Genomic DNA, 24,146 nt, shown 5'->3' on the forward strand with positions numbered 1-24,146 from the left:
GGGGGTGGAGCTCGCAGGGTGGAGGGGAGAGAAGTCATAGAACAAAATACAAAGACTCACACCCCCTCCTTCCCCAGACGTTTATAAACTAAATGTTCTTACCTGATGAATGGGACATGGTATGGACGCACAAAGATATAAAGACAGACGCCCACCAGCTGTGCCGAAGCCAGGAGAGTGTACCTGTGGGAGCGTGAGATGGCTTTCTGAAGCTGCTCACCCCACACCTTTCTGTTGGTGGCGCTGGACATGGAAGGGCGGGAGAAGGGCAAGAGGTTAGCAGGAAGACCACCTCCCACTGACCAACCCCTTTTTTTTTTTTTTTTTTTTAATTTTGGTCCTGGTACTGAGGCTTGAACTCAGGGCCAGGTACTATATCCTTTAGCCTTTTTTTCCCTCAAGATTGGTGCTCTACCACTTGAGCCAAAGCCCCACTTCTTTTTTTTTACTGGTTACTTGGAGATAGTTTCATGGACTTCCCTGCCGGGGCTGGCTTTGATCTACAATCCTCAGATCTCAGCCTCCTGAGTAGCTAGGGTTACAGGCGTGAGCCACTGGCACCTGGCTATTGCTATTTTTTTTTTTTTATAAAAGTGATTCTGTATCCAATGTGACTATTGTGCCTTGATCCCTCTCGTGAACTAGCTAATGTTTCCCATTGTGCCTCACACCTCTCAGCAGTCTCTCCTCACCCCTGACACCTAGCTAGGATCTGCTCATAAGAGCTCCAAAGAGGCAATTTTATTTATGTGTAAAGAAGTTCCTTGAAATAAAACTGGAGAAGCTTGGAGGGAATGTCTGGTTGGTTTTATGCCAGTTAACCTGACGGTCTGGCTCTCTCCTTCCTGCCTGGTATCAAGAGACACACTCATGCTTTCTCATCTCTCCCCAGGAAATGTGAATCAGCCCTCTCTTCCTGTCCCCCAGCCTTGCCTGCCCTGGGATCCCAGTTCATACATGCCAGCTCCCTGCACCCCATGGCCCAGGCTCCCCACAGACACAGTGATAACCAGACCTTCCATCCATTTCCTTCACTGGCGGGCAGAGGGGAATGGGGCAGCACATGGTGAGTGTGGAGAAGGGGAATAGCCAGAAGTGCACACGGCACCAGGGCCGCAGGCTGCTAGACCAGAGCAGCTTTGAGCAGACTTTGGGGCCCTGTTCCCCAGGCAGGCTCTTGGCCCTTACCTGGCATTGACGATATTCCCAGCACTCAGCTCGACCATCTCTTCAAACCCCACAGCAAATACATCGGCTGGGGTATTGTCATCTGGCAGGTAAAGCAAGAGATGCAGGAAATTAGAACCTCCATGTCCTGCACTACTGGTTCACAGGGTCTGTGTTGCCCTCTTCTAAGTGCACCACTTTGGGGGTGGAGCTTAGGTCTAAACATGAAATTCACTTGTTTATAAACCTACCCAAAGGAGGTATTATATAGCATTTTCCATGCACCTGAATGTTGACTGAGACCCGTCATACGAGGTCAGGAGTGGAACAATGTGGGTGCACTGTGCATTTCAGAGTACCAGATTAGGGAAGCACAATGTGTAGCTGGCCTGGACAGGACCAACATTAATTGCAAGTCTGGCTCCGCAGCTCCAGACAGCAGCTTGGCATTTAGGTTGTCATTCCTGATGACAATCGGATTCCAATGACCCAAAGCTAAACTGCAAAAATCTCTGCCTGTGAAGGAAAGAAAAGCTGAGTGCTAGTGGCTACTCAGCAGTCTGAGATCTGAGGATCACAGTTCAAAACCAACCCAGGCAGATAAATCCCAGAGACTCTTATTTCTAATTAACTAGAAAAAGGGTAGAAGTATAGTTATAGATCAAATATTAGAGGCCAGACTTGAGCAAAAGAGTGCAAAGCCTTGAGTTCAAGCCCTAATACTAACCCCCCACCCCCCACAAAAAAAGAGAGTGTCATTCTGATAATCCTTCCAAATATTTGGAAAACGAGTCAGAGTTAATTTGCTAGTTAGCATTCCAGAAGGTTAGCCCACGGTGTTTTAAACATTTTGAGGCATATAAATGCCAACGTTACAGGAAGAGGTGCTACTGAGGTGGTCAGCCTGCTACTGCAGGTTTGACAAAACGTCAGATGTCTTGTCTTCACCTGCGTGACGTGACTGCCCTCACCCTGAGAGTCCACAGCTCCCAAGAGCTGGGGAGCGTCCAACAGCCAGTCTGCGAGCTCCGCCGTCCCCAGGAGGTTGCTCCGGAACTGCTTCCCTCCATTCACGTTCCAGGTCCCCACGGCGATTTGAACCCGCTTAAAATTTGTGAATTCTGACTGGCGCTCGGTCATGGCTTTCAGAATCCTGGGAGTCACTGTCAGGAGGCATAAAGAGGCAAGTCCTTCTCCAGCCCAGAGCCGGGCACCTCCCAAAGCACAGGAGGGTGGCCTGCCAGAGACCACTCACAGCCCTGCAGATGTGGACCAGAACATAGAAAGATGACACTAACCACAACACCTCCCATCAACGTACAAAAACACAGGACCGGAAATACACCCCGCATGCCCTGGTACCATTACTCATAGAAGTCATGTGAGGATCAGATCACAAGAAATCTCACAGACACAGAGGGAGAAAGTCCCTGTGCATTCTTGCCATGATCCCACAGAACATAGCAGAGGAATGAAAGCAAGCAAGAGGACACTACGGTGGACAATATAAATCATGTGCTATGTGTATGTGCATGTATGTATAAATGTAATGTTATAAAGTTGTAATATATTACATGTAACTCTAAGCGCCTCATCAACCCAAAGCCCCAGCTTTGCATTTTCTACTTCCATCCTGTATACCTGAAAGGGTCTGTTTTGCTTATTTGCCTTCAGACTTAAAGCATTCACAAAATGAATCTAAGTGGGCACTGATGGCTCACACCTGTAGTCCTAGCTACTCAGGAGGCTGAGATCTGAGGCTCAGTTCAAAGCCAGCCTGGGCAGGAAAGTCTGTGAGACTCTTGTCTCCAAAAAACCACTCAGAAAACCAGGAGTGGCACTGTGGCTCAAGTGGTAGAGAGCTCACCTTGAGCTGAAGAGCTAAGGGACAGTGCCCAAGACGAGAGTTCAAGCCCATGACCGACAAAAAAAAAGAAAGAAAGAACACCACCATCACTAGCCACCTTATTAACCAAAATATATCCTTTTGTTGTTGTTTTTGGTTGATTGTGGGGCTTGAACTCTGGGCCTGGGTGTTGTCCCTCAGCTCTTCAGCTTAAGCCGAGTGCTCTACCACTTGAGCCACAACGCCACTTCCAGTTTTCTGGTGGTTTATTGAAGATAAGAGTCTCACTGAATTTCCTGCCTAGGCTGGCTTTGAACAGTGATCTTCAGATCTCACCCTCCTGAGTAGCTAGGATTACAGGTGTGAGCTACCGGTACCCGGCTTCCAATGTTTTAATCTAGAGACTTGACCCAAATCTCCTCTGCTTTGCCACTAAATAAGCCTCACTATGGAATCTGGAGCTTGCTCAGCTTTTCTGAGCTAGAACTATTCCCAGAGCAGAAGTTAATTTCACCTTGGCTATCAGAGGCCAGAAAGCAACCTCAATATATGGAAGAATGAGAGAGAAAAGGCCTATGGAGCCATTGTAAACATGGGCTAATTTCTCTCTCAAACATACCCCAAAAAGTCTAAAATTGTCTCATTCTTATAAAAATGCCAGTCTCCCCTTCTTTTCCTTTACTTATGAAGGCCACATGCTCTAGGGAATAAGCTGTCATTAAAATTTTCCCCAAAAAACCTCTAGCACTGATGGGCTCTTAATAGCCTTCCTGACACTGGACATGCCTTGTCCCCACGCACTTGCCCCAGGAACTGTTCTCAGGGGCCAACACAGGACTGCAGACTCCTCCCTCCCTCCAGAAGCTCCCTGGGTCACAAGACACCTATCAGGGAGACCGGGAGCCCAGGTCTCCAAGGACATTTCTGAAATGAGTTAGCTTCAAAGACACAGACACAGTGCAGACTCCTTCATAGTCCTGCCCCTTCCTTCCTTCCTCTCCACAGGGAAAGGAGGGCACTCCAAAAAATAGGGGAGTCCAGAAGGGCCAGCTCCCGGGAAACAGCCACCTGCAGTTGTACACCCTATCCATTCAACCACGGATTGGAATTACTTGGCAAAAAAATTACAGCTGTACTAAACATGTACAGAGACTTTATCTTATAGTTTCCTCTAAACAATATAGTAGAAAAATGATTTCCATAGCACTAGATGGGGCAAGTATCTAGAGATAACAAAGTACATAAGAGTACGGGTAGATGTTATTTGCAAAGATGGTGCCATTTTCATTATGGACTCGAGGATCTTTGGATTTTGGTCTCCGCAGGGATCCTAACAACAATGCCTTCCCAATAGTGAGGAAGAACTGCACAGTATCAATTAAAAGCTGCGTCAGCCCACTACTCAGACCAAAGACAGATCAAAATCTCTTACTTATCTTCCACCCGCCATCTTGGATTTCCTGGTAGGGTCCTGGGGAAAGTTAACCTCAGCCTCTACCACCACCTGCGCCCCCAAAGTAGACCACAGACACCCTCATGCAAGCAGGGTAGAACTCATTACCCAGAAGGGCAGTGTTGTCCAGAAGCATCCTGCCTTTGTCTGTTGAGTCCTCATTGTGGACATCGCCAACCAGCAGCAGCTTGATGGCTTCCTGCTTCACCCCATCGAAGAAGTTGGACTGGATGGTACGAGACATGGACCGGGCCCCATCTTTCAGCTTCCCCACCTGCAGGAGACCAAGTCCAGGTGTGAGAGGGACCCGTGAGGCTACCCTCCCTGCTCCCTCACCCTGCTCCTACCTTGGCCTTCCCTTCCAGGGCCCTGCTGCCTGTGAACACCTTGCTCAGGCTATGCCCATTCAGAGACCACATGGCTTTGAAGGACTCCACAAAGCGGTCAACAATGGGTTTTGAGTTCAGCCCCAGGCTCTCGAGCTGGAGGTGAAGGACCTGAGGGAGACAGAGGAGACAGCTGCATTGGGCTGCCTACTGGGAATGCTCCCAGGGGCCTCCTAGTGGGTGCTATATCCAGCACAGTGCAGACCCTGTGCTACCCTGAGATATGAGCAGGACAGAGTGGCTCCAACTTCCCAACCTTCTTTCTGATGCCTGACCACCCACTATCACTAATAGTAGATAGCAAGCACTGAGGGGGGCAGCAGGAAGGGACCCCAGTTCCCTCCCTCCAAGATGGAGTGGAGAAGTCAGCCAGGCAGCTGGGCTACACCAACAGACTCAGGCATGCTGCCTCTGGCTTCAGAGCCAGCCTCCCTCTGGCCTGGCCCAGCAGTATTCATGACAATCACTACACAGATATGCTCTTTCTCAAGGGTGCCTGGTGCCTTTGGGAAGCTAAGGCTGGGATGCATTCCATGAGTGTGTGAATAAGCAAGCCTATGACAGGGAGACACACACGGAGGCGCAGGCAAGCCACCTCTCAGAGAACCTGTCCAGAAGCCCCAGCGCATCCCTGTCACCCGCCCCATCACCGGAAAGCCAACCAGTGAAGCTGAAGGCATGTTAGGCAGGCCCAGCCTGGCCCACTGAGGGTGTGAGACACAATGCAGATGCTCAGGAGACGGACCTCGAGTGCGATGAAACTCTGAACAGCGTTGGTTCGGTTCAGGCAGTCAAGACAGTTCATCCGCAGAGTGCCTTTCTGAAAACTTAAGGACCACAAGAAAAAAATGGAATCAATTCAGGGACACACATGGCTCTAGTCTGTCAACTTCTATGGAATCTTGTTCAGGAGAGAACCCCTGGGCTCCTCCCTGCAGAAATGCCCTACAGACCCCAGAATGCACTCTCTGTAGACCTAGGCCTGGCTCGCGGGCAAGGAAGGGCAGCTCTGTTACCCACGGTGCCTTTCTATAAAATTGTGAGAACATTCAATTACCAAATGCTACCTCCTTGCTCCTGGGAAAAAGAGTCGTTAGGTACCTGTGAGCCTCTGGCCACAACACTGCCCTCAACTTGCTCATGGTTTCTGTGTAAACACACATTACTAAGTATACGCAGCTAGCCCCTTAGGGTGGTTCTTGATGGTTAATTGGAGTACTAAACGCACCTTTGACTTAGGATGTTTTCAACCTACAGTGAGCTTACTGGGACATGACTTACATGAATGCACTGAAAGCTGAAGGGCTCCTGCAGACTGCTGCTTCATCCACACTGAACTCCCAGCCACACACTACAACTCAGGCCTGAAGGAAGCTTATCTAAGTGTGCCCTATGGAAGGTACATCACTGCCTTCTAAGGCTTAGAGATGCCAAGCTGCACCTTCATGCTGGGCTTGGAGCCCTTTTAAACAGTGAAGTTACCAAGAAAAGCACAGAAAGAAGTGAACCATGCAATTAGACAGCAAACGAGAACACACGGGCCCTTGAGAGAAGGCACATGTTCCACTGCTCTGCAAGTCTGTGAGTGAACATGAGAGGGCTATGACGAGATTCTGAGGTTACCAATGAGCTGAACTAAATAGATGAATCCGCTAGTGTGGAGTCTACACGTGATGAGGATTGACTGACTGCACGCTGAGTAAACCCCACGTTTTCCTCTGGGCCCTGGACAAGTCACCACAGGGCAGCCTCCCTGGCACCGTGGTTTGCCCCAGCTCTCCTCACGTGATCATGACAAGTCCTGTCGCACTGTGGTCATCTCAGTCCTAGGTTTTAACCCTGTCTCTTCTATTAGGGTGCTTCTTTATCCAACGAACTAGGCTTTGCCATCTACTCACAGAATTCACAAGCTCATTTCAGCAGGAAAGGAGAGGAGCAGACTAGAACCACAGAGGCCCAGAATCACCCTGCTTATGATCCAGAGGACTGCCAGGGCAGACAAGCCCTGAGGAGCACTGCCCTGCGGGTTACAGCCCCTGAGCCCTCATCTAGCAGGAAGACCAAGCTCAGACCAGACTCACCGTGGACTTACATTCTCGCCCTTGGCAAACACGTCAAAGTCATCCCAGTGTAGCTTTAACTGAGGCTTCAACAGGTTCTCCAATTTCTCTAGCTTCCCACCTTTGGCAAGCTGATGGAAGTCAAAATTGATCATAGGCGTGTCGCTGGCGTGGCAAGAAGCCCAGAGCAACTTCTGCAAAGGGAAAGAGGAAGGTGTAAGGGCACAGGGGCAGCGGCAGGATGGTGACGGCACACTTCCTTTGGCAGCTCGCTCTGCAGCCAACCACAGTTGCCCATTAGTGTGCTCAGATCAGCTAGGAGGCTCACAGACGACCAGGCCATGGACCAGCCTGACCTTGAAACAGAAGCACAGGACAAAGGCCCTAGGAAGACAGAAGCTAAGAAAATCTTGCCTGCACAAAGGCAGAAGGCCCCCCTTGGGCAAAAAGAGCCCGGAGCAGGGGTGGCACCCTGGGGACATCCCACCCTGCAGGGCTCTGGGAGGCACAGGCAAGGGAAGGGTTGCCCTGTTCTTCAGATGGCCCAAGTGCCCCAGCCCTCAAAGACAGCAGCATGTGGCAGGCTACAGAGCTCACAATCCAGCTCCCGTTGCCTTGGTAACCAGCCCCATCCTGACAGACACCAGCACCAGGAAAGGGGGCCTCTGTGGTGGCCTGGTGCTGGCTGAGGCAGCCATTGGGGTTTACAGAACGGTGACACCTCAGAATGTGGGTGATGAGAGACAGGGCAGCGACCCTGGAGTCAGAGGGAAGGTTGGGAAAGGGAAGAAGCAGAGTCTGGGGCTGCTGGTAGCCCAGGATGTTCTTCTCAGACACAGGCCCCTTCCACATGAAGCTTCCTAGCTCAGAAACTCTTCTGCCTGCTCCCCAGGGTCAAGGACAGAGTGGACATCCCAGGCTGCCCACCTCTAGGCCTCCCTACAGCTACATGGCGGACGGGGTAAGACCAAGCCACGCATCTGCAGAGCCAGAGGTGCTGAGGACCAACAGACCAGGGCTCTGATTACCCTGGGTAGTCAGAATATAAACGGACACACACTGCCATCTTCAAGCAAGATTTTATGGATGGAGTCGCCTGCGAACTCAGCCGTGTGACTGGTGGTTTAGAGAGTTACCCTGGAGCCAGCCCCTGTCCTGCTGTGATGTGATGACCACCAGGATTCAGGCAGGCTGCCAATACCGGCCTCAGCCTGGTTGAGTGACTTCCAAGTCAGAGCTACGCCCCAGGGGTCCTTCCAGAATGCGCCTCTTTTGCGACCTGCCCCAGGACCTGTGCTCCCCACTGGACTGACTCCTGCCATCTGGGTAGAAAAGAAGCCTTGACTCCCAAGCCAGAGGCAGGGCCGCCAGCCCTGGGGAAGGCCAAGCACGGCCCTTCTCCAGAACTCAAGGCAGAAAAGGGAAGGGTACATTTTTTTGGTTGTTGGGAATTTTCCTTTCCCCTTACTTCTTCCTTAAAATAAGCAGCCAGCATCACTGCCAAGATGAGTAGGAGGAGAGATTTCTTGAGCTTGTTGCTCATGGCAACAAACCAAACAGGAAAGGCAGGTTTGGCCAAATAAAAGTAGCAACCAGAAAGTCCCTGTTTCAAGCATGTGACTCTGCTACAGAGTAAAACAAGTGCTCTGGCTGAACTAGGCTTCCTCCAGTGAGGGGTCAGAGGTCAGGGGTCATGTGGAAGTGGAGGCATAGACTGGCCTGACCTTAGGCTGAGGTAGCTTTAGGTTCTCTCTAGAAGGAGCTTCCTCCAGCTTCTACTAATTAGAGGTCCACAGGAACCTCGGCAAGCAACAAGGAGGCCAATGACACTCATTCCAGAATCTTCCATGACAGACTGATTGCTCACAGGTTGGGCTCAACTGCAACGCTTCCCTATCAGGGACCTGGGCTCTTGGCTCTGGGCAGCTAAGAGGTGGAAGAGCCTACTAGGAGCTGGCACACAGTACACAGAGTCTTGAAGGCTGCCCAGGGAGCAGGAGGTTCACCTGTGTCCTTCTTTCAACCAAGCACGGCTCTGAAGAGCAATCACACAAACACCCTATGGTTCTTCTGTGGGAAGGCCTGGGGCAGTGCCTGGCTGGCCCTTTCTCTCTTCTGCACTAAAGCAACTCAAGAAAGCAGGAAGGCTTCCCCGCCCACAGGAGCCTGGGGAAGCACAGCTTTGACTTTGAGCAAAGTTTCCCATCCTGCAGCTCATCAAAATTCAACTTGTCCCCTGGAGTTGCCGCGATCACTGGGTGAAGGAGGCTGGAGGGCAGACAGACCTAAGCCTGCCCAGGGTGGTCTTCTGCTGTCTTCCCTCCACAGGAGTGGCCTCTGTGCCTCAGGGCTCCACCTGCACAGGGTCCCCTCCGTCCCCCATCCATCAACACCCAGCTGTGGAGAAGGGAGAAGAGGTGGGGGGACGCGTTACCTTGAACGCTCTGTTGAGAACCTCCTCCCCGTCTCGGCTTCCCAGCAAGTTCACCACCACCTGCTTCCCGTACTGCTCCTTCAGAAGAACCATGTGCCTGCAACAGCAGCACGACAATGGTGACCCCACAGCGACACCACGGGGCCCAGGGGCATGTGCAGAAGGGCGGACCTTTCTCAGTGCCAGAAGTCCCGTACCCACCATGTTCTTGGCCCAGAGTGTGTGCAGAGAAGACACGCCCTCCTCCCAGCCACCACCTCTGCACACGGCAATCCCAGGACAGGGCCAGGTCCTGTCCAGGCCATTTGCATGAATGGCTCCAGCAATAATGCACAGCATAAAGGCTGTGCTGGTTTTTCTTTTTTTTTTTTCCAGTCATGGGGCTTGAACTGTCGTCCTAGATGCTGTCCCTCAGCTCTTCAGCTCAAGGCTAGCACTCTACCATTTGGGCCATAGTGCACTTCCCATTTTTTGAGTGGTTTATTGGAGAGAAGAGTCTCATGGACTTTCCTGCCCGGGCTGGCTTTAAACCGTGATCCTCAGATCTCAGCCTCTTGAGTAGCCAGGATTACAGGTGAGAGCCTCCCCCCATCATTTAGCTATCCTTCCACACGCTACATTTCATTACATAGAACCCAAACGAGACAGCACAGCAAAGCCTGTGGGCTCTGGGGAAACAGTTCTGTATCAGAGACTACGTGCAAATAAGCAGAGCCTTGTCCCCAGCTTGCTAAAGGTAACCTTATGGATTCTGTGAGAAATGTTTGACAGTGGTGCTTTAAAGAATAGCAAAAGGAGGCCAGGTGCGGTGGCTCACACCTGTAATCCTAGCTACTCAGGAGGCTGAGATCTGAGGATCGAGGTTCAAAGCGAGCACGGGCAGGAAAGTCCATGAGACTATTATCTACAATTAGCCACCAGAAAACCTGAAGTGCACTGTGGCCCAAGTGGTAGCGTGCTAGCCTTGAACTGAAGAGCTGAGAGACAATGCCTAGGCCCAGAGTTCAAGCCCCACAATGGACAAGACAAAAAAAAAGGAATCAAGAATACCACCAATACCACCGCCGGGCATCGGTGGCTCACACCTGTAATTCTAGCTACTCAGGAGACTGAGATCTGAGGACTACAGTTCAAAGCCAGCCTGGGCAGGAAAGACCGTGAGACTCTTATCTCCAATAAACCACCAAAAAACCAAAAGTGCCACTGTGGCTCAAGCAACAGAGTGCTCGCCTTGAGCTAAAGAGCTGAGGGACAGCGCCCAGGACCAGAGTTCAAGCCCAACACAGACCAAAAAAATAGGAGCAAAAGGATACAATGCAAAAAGCAGATATGGAATTATAACTTAGTGGAACGGCTATCCATATTTGTGCTTAATGTGGAAAGATGGAAGGAAATGTACTAGGAACAGTAGATGATTTCTCAATATTTTCTTCTTTAAACATTTTTCTCTTTTTGAAATTTCCACAATGACATGTTTCTATGTTTCTAGTTTATTGTTGTATTTTAATCACGTCAATAACTAGTGAATTTGTAGAGTATTTGGAAAGATCAATTCAAAGGGTAAGGAATACTACGTTGGCTTTAACATTAAGGACATCTGGTGAATTAGGTAAACTGAGCATCAGTTCTGATGGTACACATAAAGAAGACAAGGAAGTTCATCACCCACCTGAGGTGTCTACAAGGAGACCATCCCCACGTAAGTAGGAAACCCAAAAGGTTAAACACTTGGTGTAAAAACAAGAAATGGCCCTTAGGAAGCTATAAAGATAAGCAGCTATTTCACACTTAGTGCTAACAGAAGCTAGAGAATTCCCTCTGATAATGCGTGAGAATAAATGAGCCCTCACATGAGCTTGCAATCCGGTCCTACTTCATCTTGAGTCGTTTAAAGTTACTCAGAAACTTCCAAGAAAGAATGCTCCAAGACAGATGAGCTCACAACAAAGATGAGCTCACAAACCACACCAGTGAACCACCCATTTAGATTAAAAGAAAAAATCATTTAAGAAGCTATTAAGAGCATAGATTTTTTTTTTTTTTACAACCAGTTCAGGTTAGCAATGGCTCATCCTTGAGCAAAAAATCCAAGGGAGAACACAAGGCCCTGAGTTCAAGCCTCAGTAGAAAGGGGAAACAAAAACCTGTTAGCAATGAAATCTCTTAAGAGTGTGGGGTTTAGGAGTTAGTGTTCTTACACTTCACATCTCTCTATAATCTTTAAAACCTAGGAATGTTTTATGTTAAAACAAAAACAAGGCTGGTTGCTGGTGGTTCACACCTATATCTAGCTACTTAGATGGCTGAGATCCAAGAACTAAGGCCCGAAGCCAGCCCCAACCAGAAAAGTCCCCAAGATCTATCTCCAATTAACCAGGAAAAAGCTGGAAAATAGGAGGTGTGGCTCAAGTGGCAGAGTACCAGCCAAATGATGAAAAAGCCAAGGAGTAGGTGCAAGGTCTTGAGTCCAAACAAAAATAAACACATAAATAAGCATCTACTAGTATCCTGTAATTTAAATAACCCTTAATTAATCAGAATAGATAGATGAAATCTTACCGTAACAAGAAACAGATAAGGGGCTGGGAAGGTGGCTCAGTGGTAGAGTGCTTGCCTTGAATGCATGAGGCCCTGGGTTCGATTCCTCAGCACCACATAAGCAGAAACAGCCGGAAGTGGCGCTGTGGCTCAAGTGTTAGAGCGCTAGCCTTGAGCTGAAGAGCTGAGGGACAGCACCCAGGCCTAGAGTTCAGGCCCCATGAGCCGGGGGGGAACAGATAAAGAGCTGCTCTCTGAACACAGAAATCTTCAGGGAAACCTGACAAATGAAAAGCCCTTTTATAACTCTTTTCTTGCATAAAGGACCAAAATACACAAATCCAAAGATTTGAATTCAGGGTTGATTCCTGTTTCCCTAGTGCCAATGTCTGAATGGAGTGCGCATGTGCAGGCCTCAAGTGGTATCTGACCATCCCTACCTGTCGAAAGCAGGGGCGTTGGCCTCCAGGCCTCTCTGGAGTCTCAGATGATGGGAGCCAACCTATAGTGAGAGAGAATAAAGGTGATACTTCTGCTGTGTGAGCTGACAGACCCGTGATTTTCCCATGCTCCCTCTCTCCACCAGCCAGGCATGGCTGGCAGCTACTCAGCAACCTGTACAACACTTTCCCTACTCAAGCAGGTCAGCCCTCCTGGATGTGCTAACAGTGCCCCTGACCCAGAGGCCCAGCCACCAGAAATTCTGGGGTGAGAACACAGAAATCACATCCCCAGACTATCCAGCCAAACCACTTTCCCACCTCCTAGTTCCTCACTAGTCCTAAAATCTGGATTTTTGTCTGAATATCTAGAGTTACCTATTTACTCCTCAACTTAAGTTCAAATCTTTCACATAGGTACCATTTCTACAATCAGCTTGAAGGGGTTCTCATTGACCAAATCTGGGGCAACTTGAGCAGCCAATGATGTAAGGACAGTGGATTATAACCTAAGTAAAACAGGACTCTGACTCGCACTGATGGTAGCAGTATTAGCTAGGTGAGTGGAAGGTTAGGTGGTGCGGAAGGATGGGGGTACGATGGGTGGGTAAATGGACCGGTGGAGGTTTATGAGGTGTGTGAGTGGGTAAATGAGGAAGAAGGGCTCTTCTGTACAGTAGGGAAAGATGTCATTTTACAGCCATGATAGTAAAGAACAGCAAGTCAAGTTTGATGAGGAACGTGATACTTATATGATCTCATAATATCTGTCACAGTCTGCTAGTGAGTTGGAAGGGAAAACAACTGTAAGTAGCAACACGCAAAAGCACCTTGACAGGGGACCAAAATCAATGTCACTGAAGGGCACATGGACACCGTGTGCCTGGAAGAATGCTGTCACACAGCAAGGGAGCCTTCAGAAACAGCAGGAAGACCCAGAGGAGGCTGCTGATGTAACAGAAGGCCTCCATTCTCAAAGACTACCAGTGACATGAGAGAGAAAGGCCTGGAGGGCAACCCAGCTGGAGAAAACTAGAGCTGGACAAATAAATGTGGAGTGTAGGCCTGGACTGAAGGGGCAGAGCCGCTACAGAGAGCCTACGGTGACACCTGACTGAGTTGGAAAATGCCTGTCTTCCTGACTAAAATACTACGCCAATGTTGAATTCTTCAAATGTGTACCTTTGCTGTGGTGCTGTCAGAGTAGAACTGTTCTAGGAAAAAGCATCCGGAAACTAATGGTGGAGAACAATATATACAACTTCCTCTCAAGTGGCTGAGAAAACAAATGACAGCATGCATGTGGGTGACACAAGGTGACAATTCAGCAGATCTGGATGAAGGAGTTCTGGCTAGCTAACACATTTTCTGCGGGCCTGAAAATGTACCATGTGTTCAGCCTGGTTTTCAGAGCTGTAAGAGCAGTGTCATCATCAGACTCATCCACATGATGAGTACAGCCATCACCGAGTGTGATCAACACCACTGGCCACGTGTCTCACTTTAGATTTGTATCTAACACACTGGATCCCCAGTAAGAGATTCAGAAATTATGGGAAAAGGTTCAGAAATTAGAGATTATACAGATGACTCAACTGAAGCCTAAATTTCACTGGTCCTGGAAAACTATGGTCACAAAGGAAACATTGTATAAAATGAGGCAGCCTTGCTGATCTATGGGGGTTCATAATAGACTGAGCGGGCGCCTTCATGTCGCTGCTTGTTTTCCCTTCTCTCCTCTCCCCAGTGGCCGCCAATGCCTCACTCAGAAAATGTCAGCTCCTGAATTCAAAAACCAGAAGTGGCTCTGTGGCTCAAGTAGTCGAGCACTCGCCTTGAGCTGAAGGGCTCAGGGATAGTGCCCAGGCCTAGAGTTCAAGCCCCATGACCAATAAAATAAAAATAAAATGTCTTGAATTCAAAAAACACCCATGGGCCTGTGGCATGGAGAAAACTGTTCATCTGTCAGCACCAGCCTTTCTTGGGGCTCACAGAGATGTGCTCCCCTGAGTTCCCCTCTGAGATCCCCTAAGGCTAGGGCCCAAGGCCAGGGAAACTTGTTCTGTGTCACCTGTCAGTCAGCACAAGAAACCTCCCAGAGCAGGGCCAAGCATCAGTCCCTGTGGGAGCACACCAAGAAGAGAACCAAAGTCAGCCGTCTAGGCTCAGAGTCCAGCCTTCAGTCCTGAGGGTGCCCAGTCCCAGGCCAAGCTCAGACCTGCTGAAGGAAGAGCTGGGCTGGGGCTGGACCCAGCAGTCATCTGCCCCGCCCCACCAGTGACACCAGGGACTCCCACGGCCCCACCCAGTGCAGCTCTGGCGGGCAGGCTGCTCCTGACTCCCGTCCCATCTTCTTCCTCCCCTTCGCTCAGTTGCAGGGGCCCAGGAAGGGGTGGGAGAGGGTGGCTCTGAGCCGAGTCCCCACCGCAGACCCAGGCCTCTGAGGCCCCTCAAACATCATGACCCCATCTCCTAAAGGGGAAAGGGAAGGGAGCTGGAGCCTCTGCCTTCTCAGAAAGTCCTCCTCCATTGCCCTGTGCATCTGTGTAGTCTGGATCCCTCCGACCCTGCCTCCTGCCAGTCCCTCCTCCCCTGAGCAACCGCATCACTGTGGAGCTCTGCCCTTCGCTGGGGTCACTGCTGAGGTCCTATGTCTCAGAAGCCTCAAGGACTGGCAGCCAGGGCTGGCTGGGGGCCCCTTGGGCTGACAAAGCTGCTTTTTTTGGCTTCTCCTTGTTCTCCTTCACCCCAGCCTCCCGTCTCTGTCTAAGGAGCCTCTGGTCCCTAAAGTCATTAACTCAACCCTGCTACACACTGAGACTCAGGAATACACAGCGTAGATCTGAGCAGAAACTACACAATCCCATGCAGCACTGGGCTGTCCCAGAACCCCCTGCTCCCACAGACAGGAAGGAGAAAGAAAAGAAGGGAAAGGGTGGAGAGGGGAGGGGAGGGGAGGGGAGGGGAGGGGAATGTTAGGTTGATTGCCATCCTTCTGAGGACAATGTCCAGTTGTGCCTCCACCCCAAAGAGCAGTCTGAGGCTGGCGAGAGGAGCTCTAACCAGCTCACCAGAGCCAGCAGAACAGTTGGCCCCAGCTCCAGCCCAGCAAGGTTACACTAGTAGGCCAGAAGTGTCTACAGAAATGGACAAATGGTGCCGATCAAGTTTCCTACACCCTCTAGACTCCAAGAACACTTTGTTTATAGGCATGCGGCAGAGGGCTTCCCAGATGGCCCAGCACAGGGTCTTCAGAAACTAGTCCCAGATGCTGTGATTTCATCACTACAACGCTGCCTTGGGTATCAGTCAGGATGGTTACAGCTCCCAGGGGATTCTCACAGGTGGCACTGTTGGCAAGACTGGGTTAGTGCCCTCTGGGTGGATCCAGCTCAGTGTCACACACACACTCAGCTGCCATGCCCCGGCGCTGCCCACCTCGCCCCCCACCCAGACCGAAGGAGCCCCCAGCTCTGAACCAGTGCTGTTCCCTGGACATGCAGGAACCAGGGGTTACAAGCACAGCTGTGTCCCCTCTTGTAGGGGCTGTGTCCCTCTCCCACAAGCCAATGCGGACAAGAATCCTGACGGATGTGTCAACTTGGGCTAGTTGCCCCTCGCCAAGCCGCCAGAAACCTCACCAACACTGTTACCTCCCTGTCCCCTCTCTTAAAGGCAGAGCCTACACCTGATCCCTCGAGTCCCTTGCACCCAAGAGACGCCCCACAAACGCCAGCCAGGTGAATACCAAGCTCAGCCTGGGGTTGCTGGCTCCCCATCAGGCTGAGCAACATGCCAAGGAAACTGGTGTTTGTGCCACGGGACTGTATCTCGGAGCCCTCATGAGGATGGGGAACCTCATCAGCCCAGGCTTCACCGCTTAGTTCCACTATTGTTAATAACATAATAGCCACTATTTTGAGTGGCTATTTTGGGTTCTAGATTCTGTGTGAAGTTCTAGTATGTCTTAAGAGCCTTAATTCTCTCAATAACCCTGTGCAACAGGTATTGTAAACCTCATTTTACCACTATTGACTAAGGCGTAGTCAAGGTCAGAGCTTTTCAAAAGTATATATTGTTACCAAGTGGGTTGCCAGAACTTGAATTTGAACTGTGGTCAGTATAACTGCAAAGCTTAGGCTCTGAATCCCTCTGGAAAACCACTCACCACCTTGGTTCTTTCTGTGGGGACTATGAAGAGCCAGGGACAAGTCTGAAGCTGCTTCATGGGACTCACCAACACCCCCTGCACAGCCCACTTTGTCCCTGGCTCTGTTCAGTTCCACTCAGAGGACTTTTCCATTTCAGTGACCTAGTCTGGAAACTGATATACCACACACAATCTCATACCTTTGTGCACACACACACACACACACACACACACACTATCACTTGCAGCCCACCTATCTAAGAACTTAAGAAATAGGTCCTGACAGGGAAGAGGTGAATGTAGGCAAGAGTCTCTAATCCATGGTGTATCATCTTCTGGCTGTTTCCATCAGGTAAAACTACAAAACGCAAATCAGACTCACGTGCAGGTCAGGTATGTGTCTGTGAAGTGTGCAGGCCACAGGAAGGAAAGCTGTACAGTGGCAAAGGGAGCAGTCTTCCACAGAGTGACAGATAGCACCCACACCCTGTAACAAGCTGTCCCAGAGGAGATGTGAGTTTGCAGGGCAACACTTCATTGTGGCTATTACACAACCTGTTTACATGGCAAAGATGAAAAGGGCTAAAGGCACACAGATCTCGGCGTGTGCTGAAAGCGTCAGGCCCAGGCCCACTGGCAGACAGGTGATCACCATGGTCCTTTGCCCATCCCGGGCAGGGCTCATGTTCTCTGGGCAGCCCCTAAGAAGGCACAACAGTACAACTTCGCACATAAGCCATTCGCCCACAAAATTCCAACTGTCACGCTACCTAAGAGACAAAGAATGGGGAGGGGCTCAAAATAGAGAAAAATACTTGGGATTCCTGAGCTTGGTACTGATAGTTCATCCTGGTGACTGTAGACCTCTATGTAAGGCTGCTCCCTCATCTCCTCTGAAGATGACTCAGAATCTCTTGGATGGCCCTTAAGAGGTTCACATAGGTACGGGGCCCCAAAGTGAGCAGATCCCTCAGAAGATTGAGAACATGAAGGCTTTGGAACTATGTCTGAAGACACAACAGGGGCTTTGGAGAGTCACGAGCATGTGTCAGCTGCCATGTCCCACCCTCGGCTATGCCAAATGGAGCTCCACCCTCCATGGCAGCGTCAGGCTGCGTCTGGACCGGCATGAAGGGCAGGCTGGAGAGCTTCCCATAATTACATAGGAAATGACAAGCATTCTCGGTTTTGTTTTCCACGAGGGAAATCAGAATATCACGAGTCCTAGAAGATGGTCAAAAGATTCAGAGGAAACAGAGGAAGAAAAAGGACCATGCAATTCCAACTCCAGGGTGAAGTACACCCCCTGAACACCTTGGAGAGACAGAGGAACAGAGCCTAGGACAAGGAGGAACTGGTAGACTGTAAGAGCCATCCCCAGGCATGGGAGCATGGCCTGTCTGAGGTACTGGGAAAAGGACCCTAAGCTGAGAGGGAGGGAAACCGCTACATCTCACAGTATCCTTTCAAGTCTAAAACTGGTCAGGATAATTTTGGGATTTCTCATGAGTTCTGCATCACGCATACCATAGACTCCCTGACTCCTCCTTATACTTTACTCATTGATTTAGGGGTTTGTTTGCTTGCTTGCTTGTTTTGCTGCTGTTGTTTTGTTTTTGAGACAGGGCCTCACTAAATTCAGAGGTCAAGACGTTTCTGGAGAAATATCTCGCATTTAAAGAAAATAAAATTTCAAACTCTCCCTTCAAATTGAATGTCCAGAGCAGGAAATCTTATCGAGTCATTAAGTAGACTAAAGGTTATGTAGGCCTGAGTCTGAGCTGGAAGGAAGGGAGTCTGCTAATGATGCAGGAACTTCAGGCAGTGGCGCAAGGTCCTCATATTAGGCGCTCAGTGGTAGAGCATTTGTCTAGCTTATACGAGACCCCTGGTTTGGTCCCCAGCACAAAAAGAAAAAAAAAAGAGAAAAAGAAAAAGAGCTCTAAAATTAGATTGCTACACAGATCTATAAATGCACTAAACCCCACAGAGTTGGGTGTTTCAAGTAGGTGGAGTTTCGGCACGGAGGTAACATCTCAGTAATTTGGTTCCAAAAGATCTCCTTTGGGAAATGCTCCTGAGGAATTTTCCATGGTACCACCAAGTCGAGGTCAGGCCGGAGGCCCCCTCGCACCGCCACTGTGGTCCTCACGAATGGGAAGGCAGTGTGAACAAAGTCTTCCTCAGAGCCCAAAGACGACGCTCCATCCATCATCCATCATCCAGCTCACTCTAAGGGCTGATACGGCACGTGACCAACACTGTCAACACCACGTGCTGATGGCTAAGGGGACAGAGGACTCCTCTCTAGGTGCCATGGGGTCAAGTCCAGGGCTGGGCTAAGCCCCTGACGCATGGAGCCTAGGGCTCCTTAGTGGCTGGTGATGAGCCACAGCAGCCACAAAAGAGCTCTTGGTGAAAAGAGCTGGAGACCCAGAATTCTGGAGGGAGGTCTTCTGAAGACCCCCGCACGTCCTCGGGCTAGAGGAGAAAAGGGTCAGGAGGGCAGGGAGGAGTGATCCAATCGGCTTGGCCACAAATGCAGGAGCAGTGCCCCTTTCATTGACAACAAGCGTGTTCCCGGGCCGTGTCCCTGCCCCTGAACCCTGAACTCTCCCCAGGACACAGAGGCCAACTCCTTTTGGCGCTCACCACAGCCCCACTCTGAATGGCACGGGGGTATTTTTAGAAAGCATGGGAAAGTTCTGTGTGATCCTCACGTGGCTGCACCGAGTGCCGCTGGTGACACAGCCACAAAGGGCCCCAGGGACCCTGCTGAAGCATTTTGTGAAAGCCAGTCACTCTCAACACTGGCCTCACGGTCTCACTTGTGGGGACCCTACCCGTGTTTTGGGGTTTGCACCAGCCTCAGCAGACACCCCACACTACCATGGAGCAATAGCAAGTACAACGAACACTCGGTCCCGGGACTGGAACCGGCCTGTGTATTCTCTCACCCTACGCGTGTTGGTCGTTCACTCATACACACACTGATGCTCACACATACATGCACACTCAGACACACAGTACACTTCTAACAGTCTGTCTCAACACAAATATACTGAGGAAACAACATCATGAAAGACACCTGTTTAAAGAAGGAAAGCACAGTGGTTGAAGGGGAAGATATTCTCTTTTGCCGTCACCTACCTGAAGGCCTGGCTGTTCCCAAAACAGCGGGACGGAGCCTCTGATCTGGACAAAAGATGACACTCCATCATCCATGTAAATTGTCTGCAGCACAAGGAGACAGAAAGGAAAAGGCATTCTTCAATGAAACCCAATGTCCTGGGCTGGTAACAGGAGCTGGTGCCTGCGACCTGACACCAGCCACGAAGGGCAGGCAGCGGACTCCAGCGCCCTCTGCTCTCCCCCAGCATGCCTGGCGCTGCTCCCCAAATGGTGGCCAGGCAGCAGGGTGCACAAGGCCGCTGATTAGCCCCCAAACGGGGGGCTGGAGCAGACTCAAGGGCCCAGGCCCCGGGGTCGGGGAGGGGGTGTCTGTGGGACTGTGAGCTCCATCACCCTGGAAAGCCCCCACTAGCAAATGCGCTGGAATTTCACTAAGACCTTTCTTAGAGCCATTATTTTCACCTGCCCAATAGCTCGGGAGCAGGGAGCCTTGGGAAAGGACAGGACAAAATAAAACAAACCAGCTACGCAGAAAGCCCTAGTCCACTGTCCGTCAGTCTCACACTTGACAACTCAAGACTCAACTTGAACTTGCTTTTTGGTCCCAGTCCTGTGCCACTGCGCTCCCAGTCCACACACGTCACTAACACTTCCTCCTTGCACAGAACAATGTTACTTATGCTTTAAAAAAATAATAGTAGGGGGCTGGGAAAGTGGCTCAGTGGTAGAGCACTTGCCTTGCATGCACGAGGCCCTGAGTTCAATTCCTCAGCACCACATAAGCAAAAAGAAAAAAGCCAGAAGTGGCGCTGTGGCTCAAGTGGTAGAGTGCTAGCCTTGAGCTGAAGAGCCGAGGGACAGCGCCCAGGCCCAGAGTTCAGGCCCCACGACCGGACCCCCCAAAAAATAAAAATAATAATAATAGTAATATAACTTCTCCTCTCCAGCACCCAGAGTGGCCTGTGGGCCTCTCTGATATGGGAAGGAACACACGAGAGTTTAAAGAACAAAAAGTACGTTCTGAGCACTGGCAGGGGATGGCTGCGGCGGTTATCAGATGCCGGCCTTTATCTGCGCAACCCTACCCTGGCCTGGCAGGGCATCTCTTCGAGGCCTTTCCATTGCTCACCAGCCTGCTCCCTTACAGGGTAGCTTTCCATGCAGGCTAGATTGCACTCAGATCACACATGCATTAGTAATTCTGCAAGGAAAGGGGGACTGACAGCGAGACCTGCGTGGTCTCCAGACCACAGGAATGGTGCAAGCCTGTGTTTGGGCTGTAATTAGATGCCAAAGGAAAAAACACTGGGTTAAGAGCGTGCCTTCTGTTCACAGGTACTGACGACCAGCAGCGTTGGTACACCCACCAAGCATAGCAGCTGGTTCAACACGATGCAGCTGTGGCGGCAACGCTAGGATGCAGGACACCTTCCTGCACATTATGACCAGCACCGTAATGCACACAGGCCACATTCTCACAGGAAGACAGACGCTCACAACGCCCAGGATCTGGCCTAGGCTCAGGGGCCCTCACACGGCACTCAAACCTGGCTCCTCCTGCAACGTGGCTTGCCCAGAGCCAGCTCTGGAAAACTGGAGCACTGAGTGCCCGAACAACTCCCAGGAAGAGTTGTCCACACCTTCTCCCCAGGAAAAGCGGCTATGCCTGCGTCCCATCAGGACCAGAGAAGAGAAGCACCACAGCGCTGTCCTGGGCAAAAGAACAGCTTGAACACTTGTGGGACTGTCTTGCTTCATGGATGCCTCTGAGAGAGAGGGGGGGGAGGAGAGAGAGAGAGAAAGGGGAGCGAGAGAAGGGGGAGAGAGAGGGAGGGAAAGGGAGGGGGAGAGAGAGAGGGAGGGAGGGGGAGAGGAGAGAGGGGAAGAGAGAGAAGGAGAAGAGGAGGGGGGAGGGGGGAGGGGGGAGGGAAGCGGGAGGGAGAACCAGAGGAGAGATACTGCAATCTGAACTCGAGGCTTCACGCTTGCTAAGCAAGTGCTCTACCACTTGCATCTATACTTGCAGCCTTTTGGACTTTAGCTTTTTTTTCAGATTAAGTCTCAAGCCCTTGCTCTACCTGGCCTTGGACCATGATCCTCCTATCTCTACCTCCTGAGTAGCTGTGATTACAGGTGTGCTCCACCGTGCACAGCCTTCAGATGCCCTCTGAGGTGAGCAGGATAGTGAGTAATGCAGGTGGGAAAGGCCCTGGTCTAGCTCAGTTTTGCAAATTCTCATCTGTGTAGCAGGATGGCCCTGAGTACATCAGCCTTGGGGTCCTCTCTCAATGGAGTCAAGGCCACCTGGTGCCCAGAGGGTAAACAAGGAAGCACTCTCCCAGCCCAGAGCAGTCACTCCAAAAATTCACTCTGAGAATAGATGAGCAGGGCAGACTCGAGGACCGGTGTGGCAAGGCCGCAGGAAGGAAGAATCCAAGCAGAGACAAGATGCAGAGGAGGAGGGAGAGAAGGAAGAACAACAGCCCCAAAGGCAAGCGGGTGCCCCTGCCTGGAAGACGGGAGTCCCTGGCTAGCGGGTGCCCCTGCCTGGAAGACGGGAGTCCCTGGCTAGCGCAGCAGAAGGCCCAGCAGGGCTGCAGCCTCTGGGCCCGGCAGCCAGGGGTCGCGCGGGGTGCTTCCCCTCAGCAAAGGACTAGCTCACAACGGTGCAGACTTTCCACTAGAGAGGCCCTGACTGGGCTTCTACTTCCAGATCCAATGATTCCAGACAGCTTCTTCCACGAGGCCTCTTGGGCGTCCTCACCTCCCTGGGTGGCCCAGGGCCTGACAGGCAACAGCCAGACTTTTCTCTCCTCTTTTGTTTGATAAGCTGAGGGTTTGCTGCCTGCAGTGAGTCCTGCACAGAGGCCGCCACATGTGACTCACGGCTGACCACGATGACTTCAGACTACTTCCTCCCTGAGGAGCGTGCCAGGCTACACACACACACTCACACAACAACAACACGTACACACATAGGGCATGTGACAAATGACATATGCATGGACATACAACTCATACATGCCTACAATACAAGCACACAAGGCATATGTGACACTAAGAAAATACATACGGCACACAAGTGCACATTACAAGTCACATGATACACAACGCATGTGACACACACACACACACAAGAGATGCAAAATGCAAGTGTACACAGCATGCAACGCGCCCCCTCTCCCCCCATACCCACATAGCCCGAGGGGAAGGAGGAAGGAAGACCGTTTATTCCTGAGAAAAAGATTGAAACGGGGCAGATATGAGAGTTCTTCGGGCACCTCTTCCTGAACCCTGAGAATTAATTTGGGGGAACTGGGTTACCTCCCACAGGCCCACGCAGGGCCACTCTGGCCTGAGTCACGCTGCCGCCAGGCTGCACGGCCCCCAGCAGTCCTCCTTCCTGCCAAGGCTGTGCACCCGCCGCCACAGATGTCACCTGTCATCAGAGAAGGTGACACCCACCACCTGGAGAACAGACCCCTCTCTGCGCCCAAACCTCGGAGGGCGGACTCACCCTAAGGAGGCTACGGGATACGTATTTGAGGGTGGTACCATCATGACCCAGGACCTCAACCAGGTGGCAGGCAGGGCCCCCTGCCTACCGTGTCCTACTTCCTCCCCAGCTGCTCCGACTGGGCATCGGCGCTGGCTGAGCTGACCCCATCCACTGTCCCGTCTCCTGATGCCATCAGAAGCACCTCTGTCAGCAAGTGGCCAGAGAGCCAAGTGAGAGGCAAACAGCTGACAGACCGACCGACAGACAAACACACACACACACCTCTGAGAACAGAAGCCTCACAGCCTCATCCCTGTCCTCTCCTGACCTGCAGGCTCATGAGCAATCTCCTGAAGACACAAAGGTCTTGGGCACAGCCCTGGAGAGCAGCCCCAGCATCATGCTGGCTACGTTCTCCATGGTGGCCTGCTCCATCCGGTGAGAACACAGACCCAGGCTCCACACAGCGGTGGAGTAAGGAATGCGGCCAGCCACGCCTGCACTGTACAGGCAGGACAGCCGCAGCTGGCTCTGCACAGAAGCATCACACCTGGGCCTCTCTGCAACTTTCCCCTTCTAGCTGATCACACACAAGATGGCATTATCCTCCAGGGTGTGAATCACAGCCAAAGGCAACAACAGGTGTAAGACAGCATCTCCCGGAGAGAGAACAGAAGTTTAGAAAGACAAGCAAGAAGGGGCTGTGCAGATGGCTCTGCTCTGCAGGGGCTCAGCAAAGGCTGCTCGGCCCCTAGGTCCCAACATGAGTTAGGGTGGAGCTTAGCTTGTTTCCTCTATTCTTCCTCTGTATTGATCTCTTTTTCACCTAAAATGATTTTTCACCCCTTATTAGTTCATCTGGTAGCTGCTCCTGGAATTAGAGGCACCCTCGTCAACCACAGAAACCATTCTGGATTCCCTTTTAAAAATACCTTAGCTCAACAACATTTTCCAATCTAAGATGTCAATTAAAAAAGACAATCAGGCCAAATAGTGGAGACTCACACCGACAGAAGCACAGATAAGGAGGACTGATGTTTG

At 51.1% G+C, this 24,146-nt stretch overlaps 1 protein-coding gene across 1 annotated transcript in view; it reads right to left on the reverse strand.

Annotated features, from left to right (window-relative positions):
- Synj2 (synaptojanin 2) overlaps positions 1-24,146 on the reverse strand; it is a 56,061-nt gene that overhangs the window by 24,402 nt on the left and 7,513 nt on the right. The window contains 10 exon segments of the mRNA XM_013024537.1: positions 103-243; positions 1,189-1,270; positions 2,139-2,330; positions 4,575-4,740; positions 4,814-4,963; positions 5,598-5,679; positions 6,934-7,106; positions 9,347-9,443; positions 12,325-12,386; positions 19,625-19,708. Of these exon segments, the coding sequence (XP_012879991.1) occupies positions 103-243; positions 1,189-1,270; positions 2,139-2,330; positions 4,575-4,740; positions 4,814-4,963; positions 5,598-5,679; positions 6,934-7,106; positions 9,347-9,443; positions 12,325-12,386; positions 19,625-19,708 (1,229 nt within the window).

The sequence above is a fragment of the Dipodomys ordii genome, unplaced genomic scaffold (assembly GCF_000151885.1).
Source record: "Dipodomys ordii isolate 6190 unplaced genomic scaffold, Dord_2.0 Scaffold77, whole genome shotgun sequence".
NCBI classification, from domain to species: Eukaryota; Metazoa; Chordata; class Mammalia; order Rodentia; family Heteromyidae; genus Dipodomys; species Dipodomys ordii.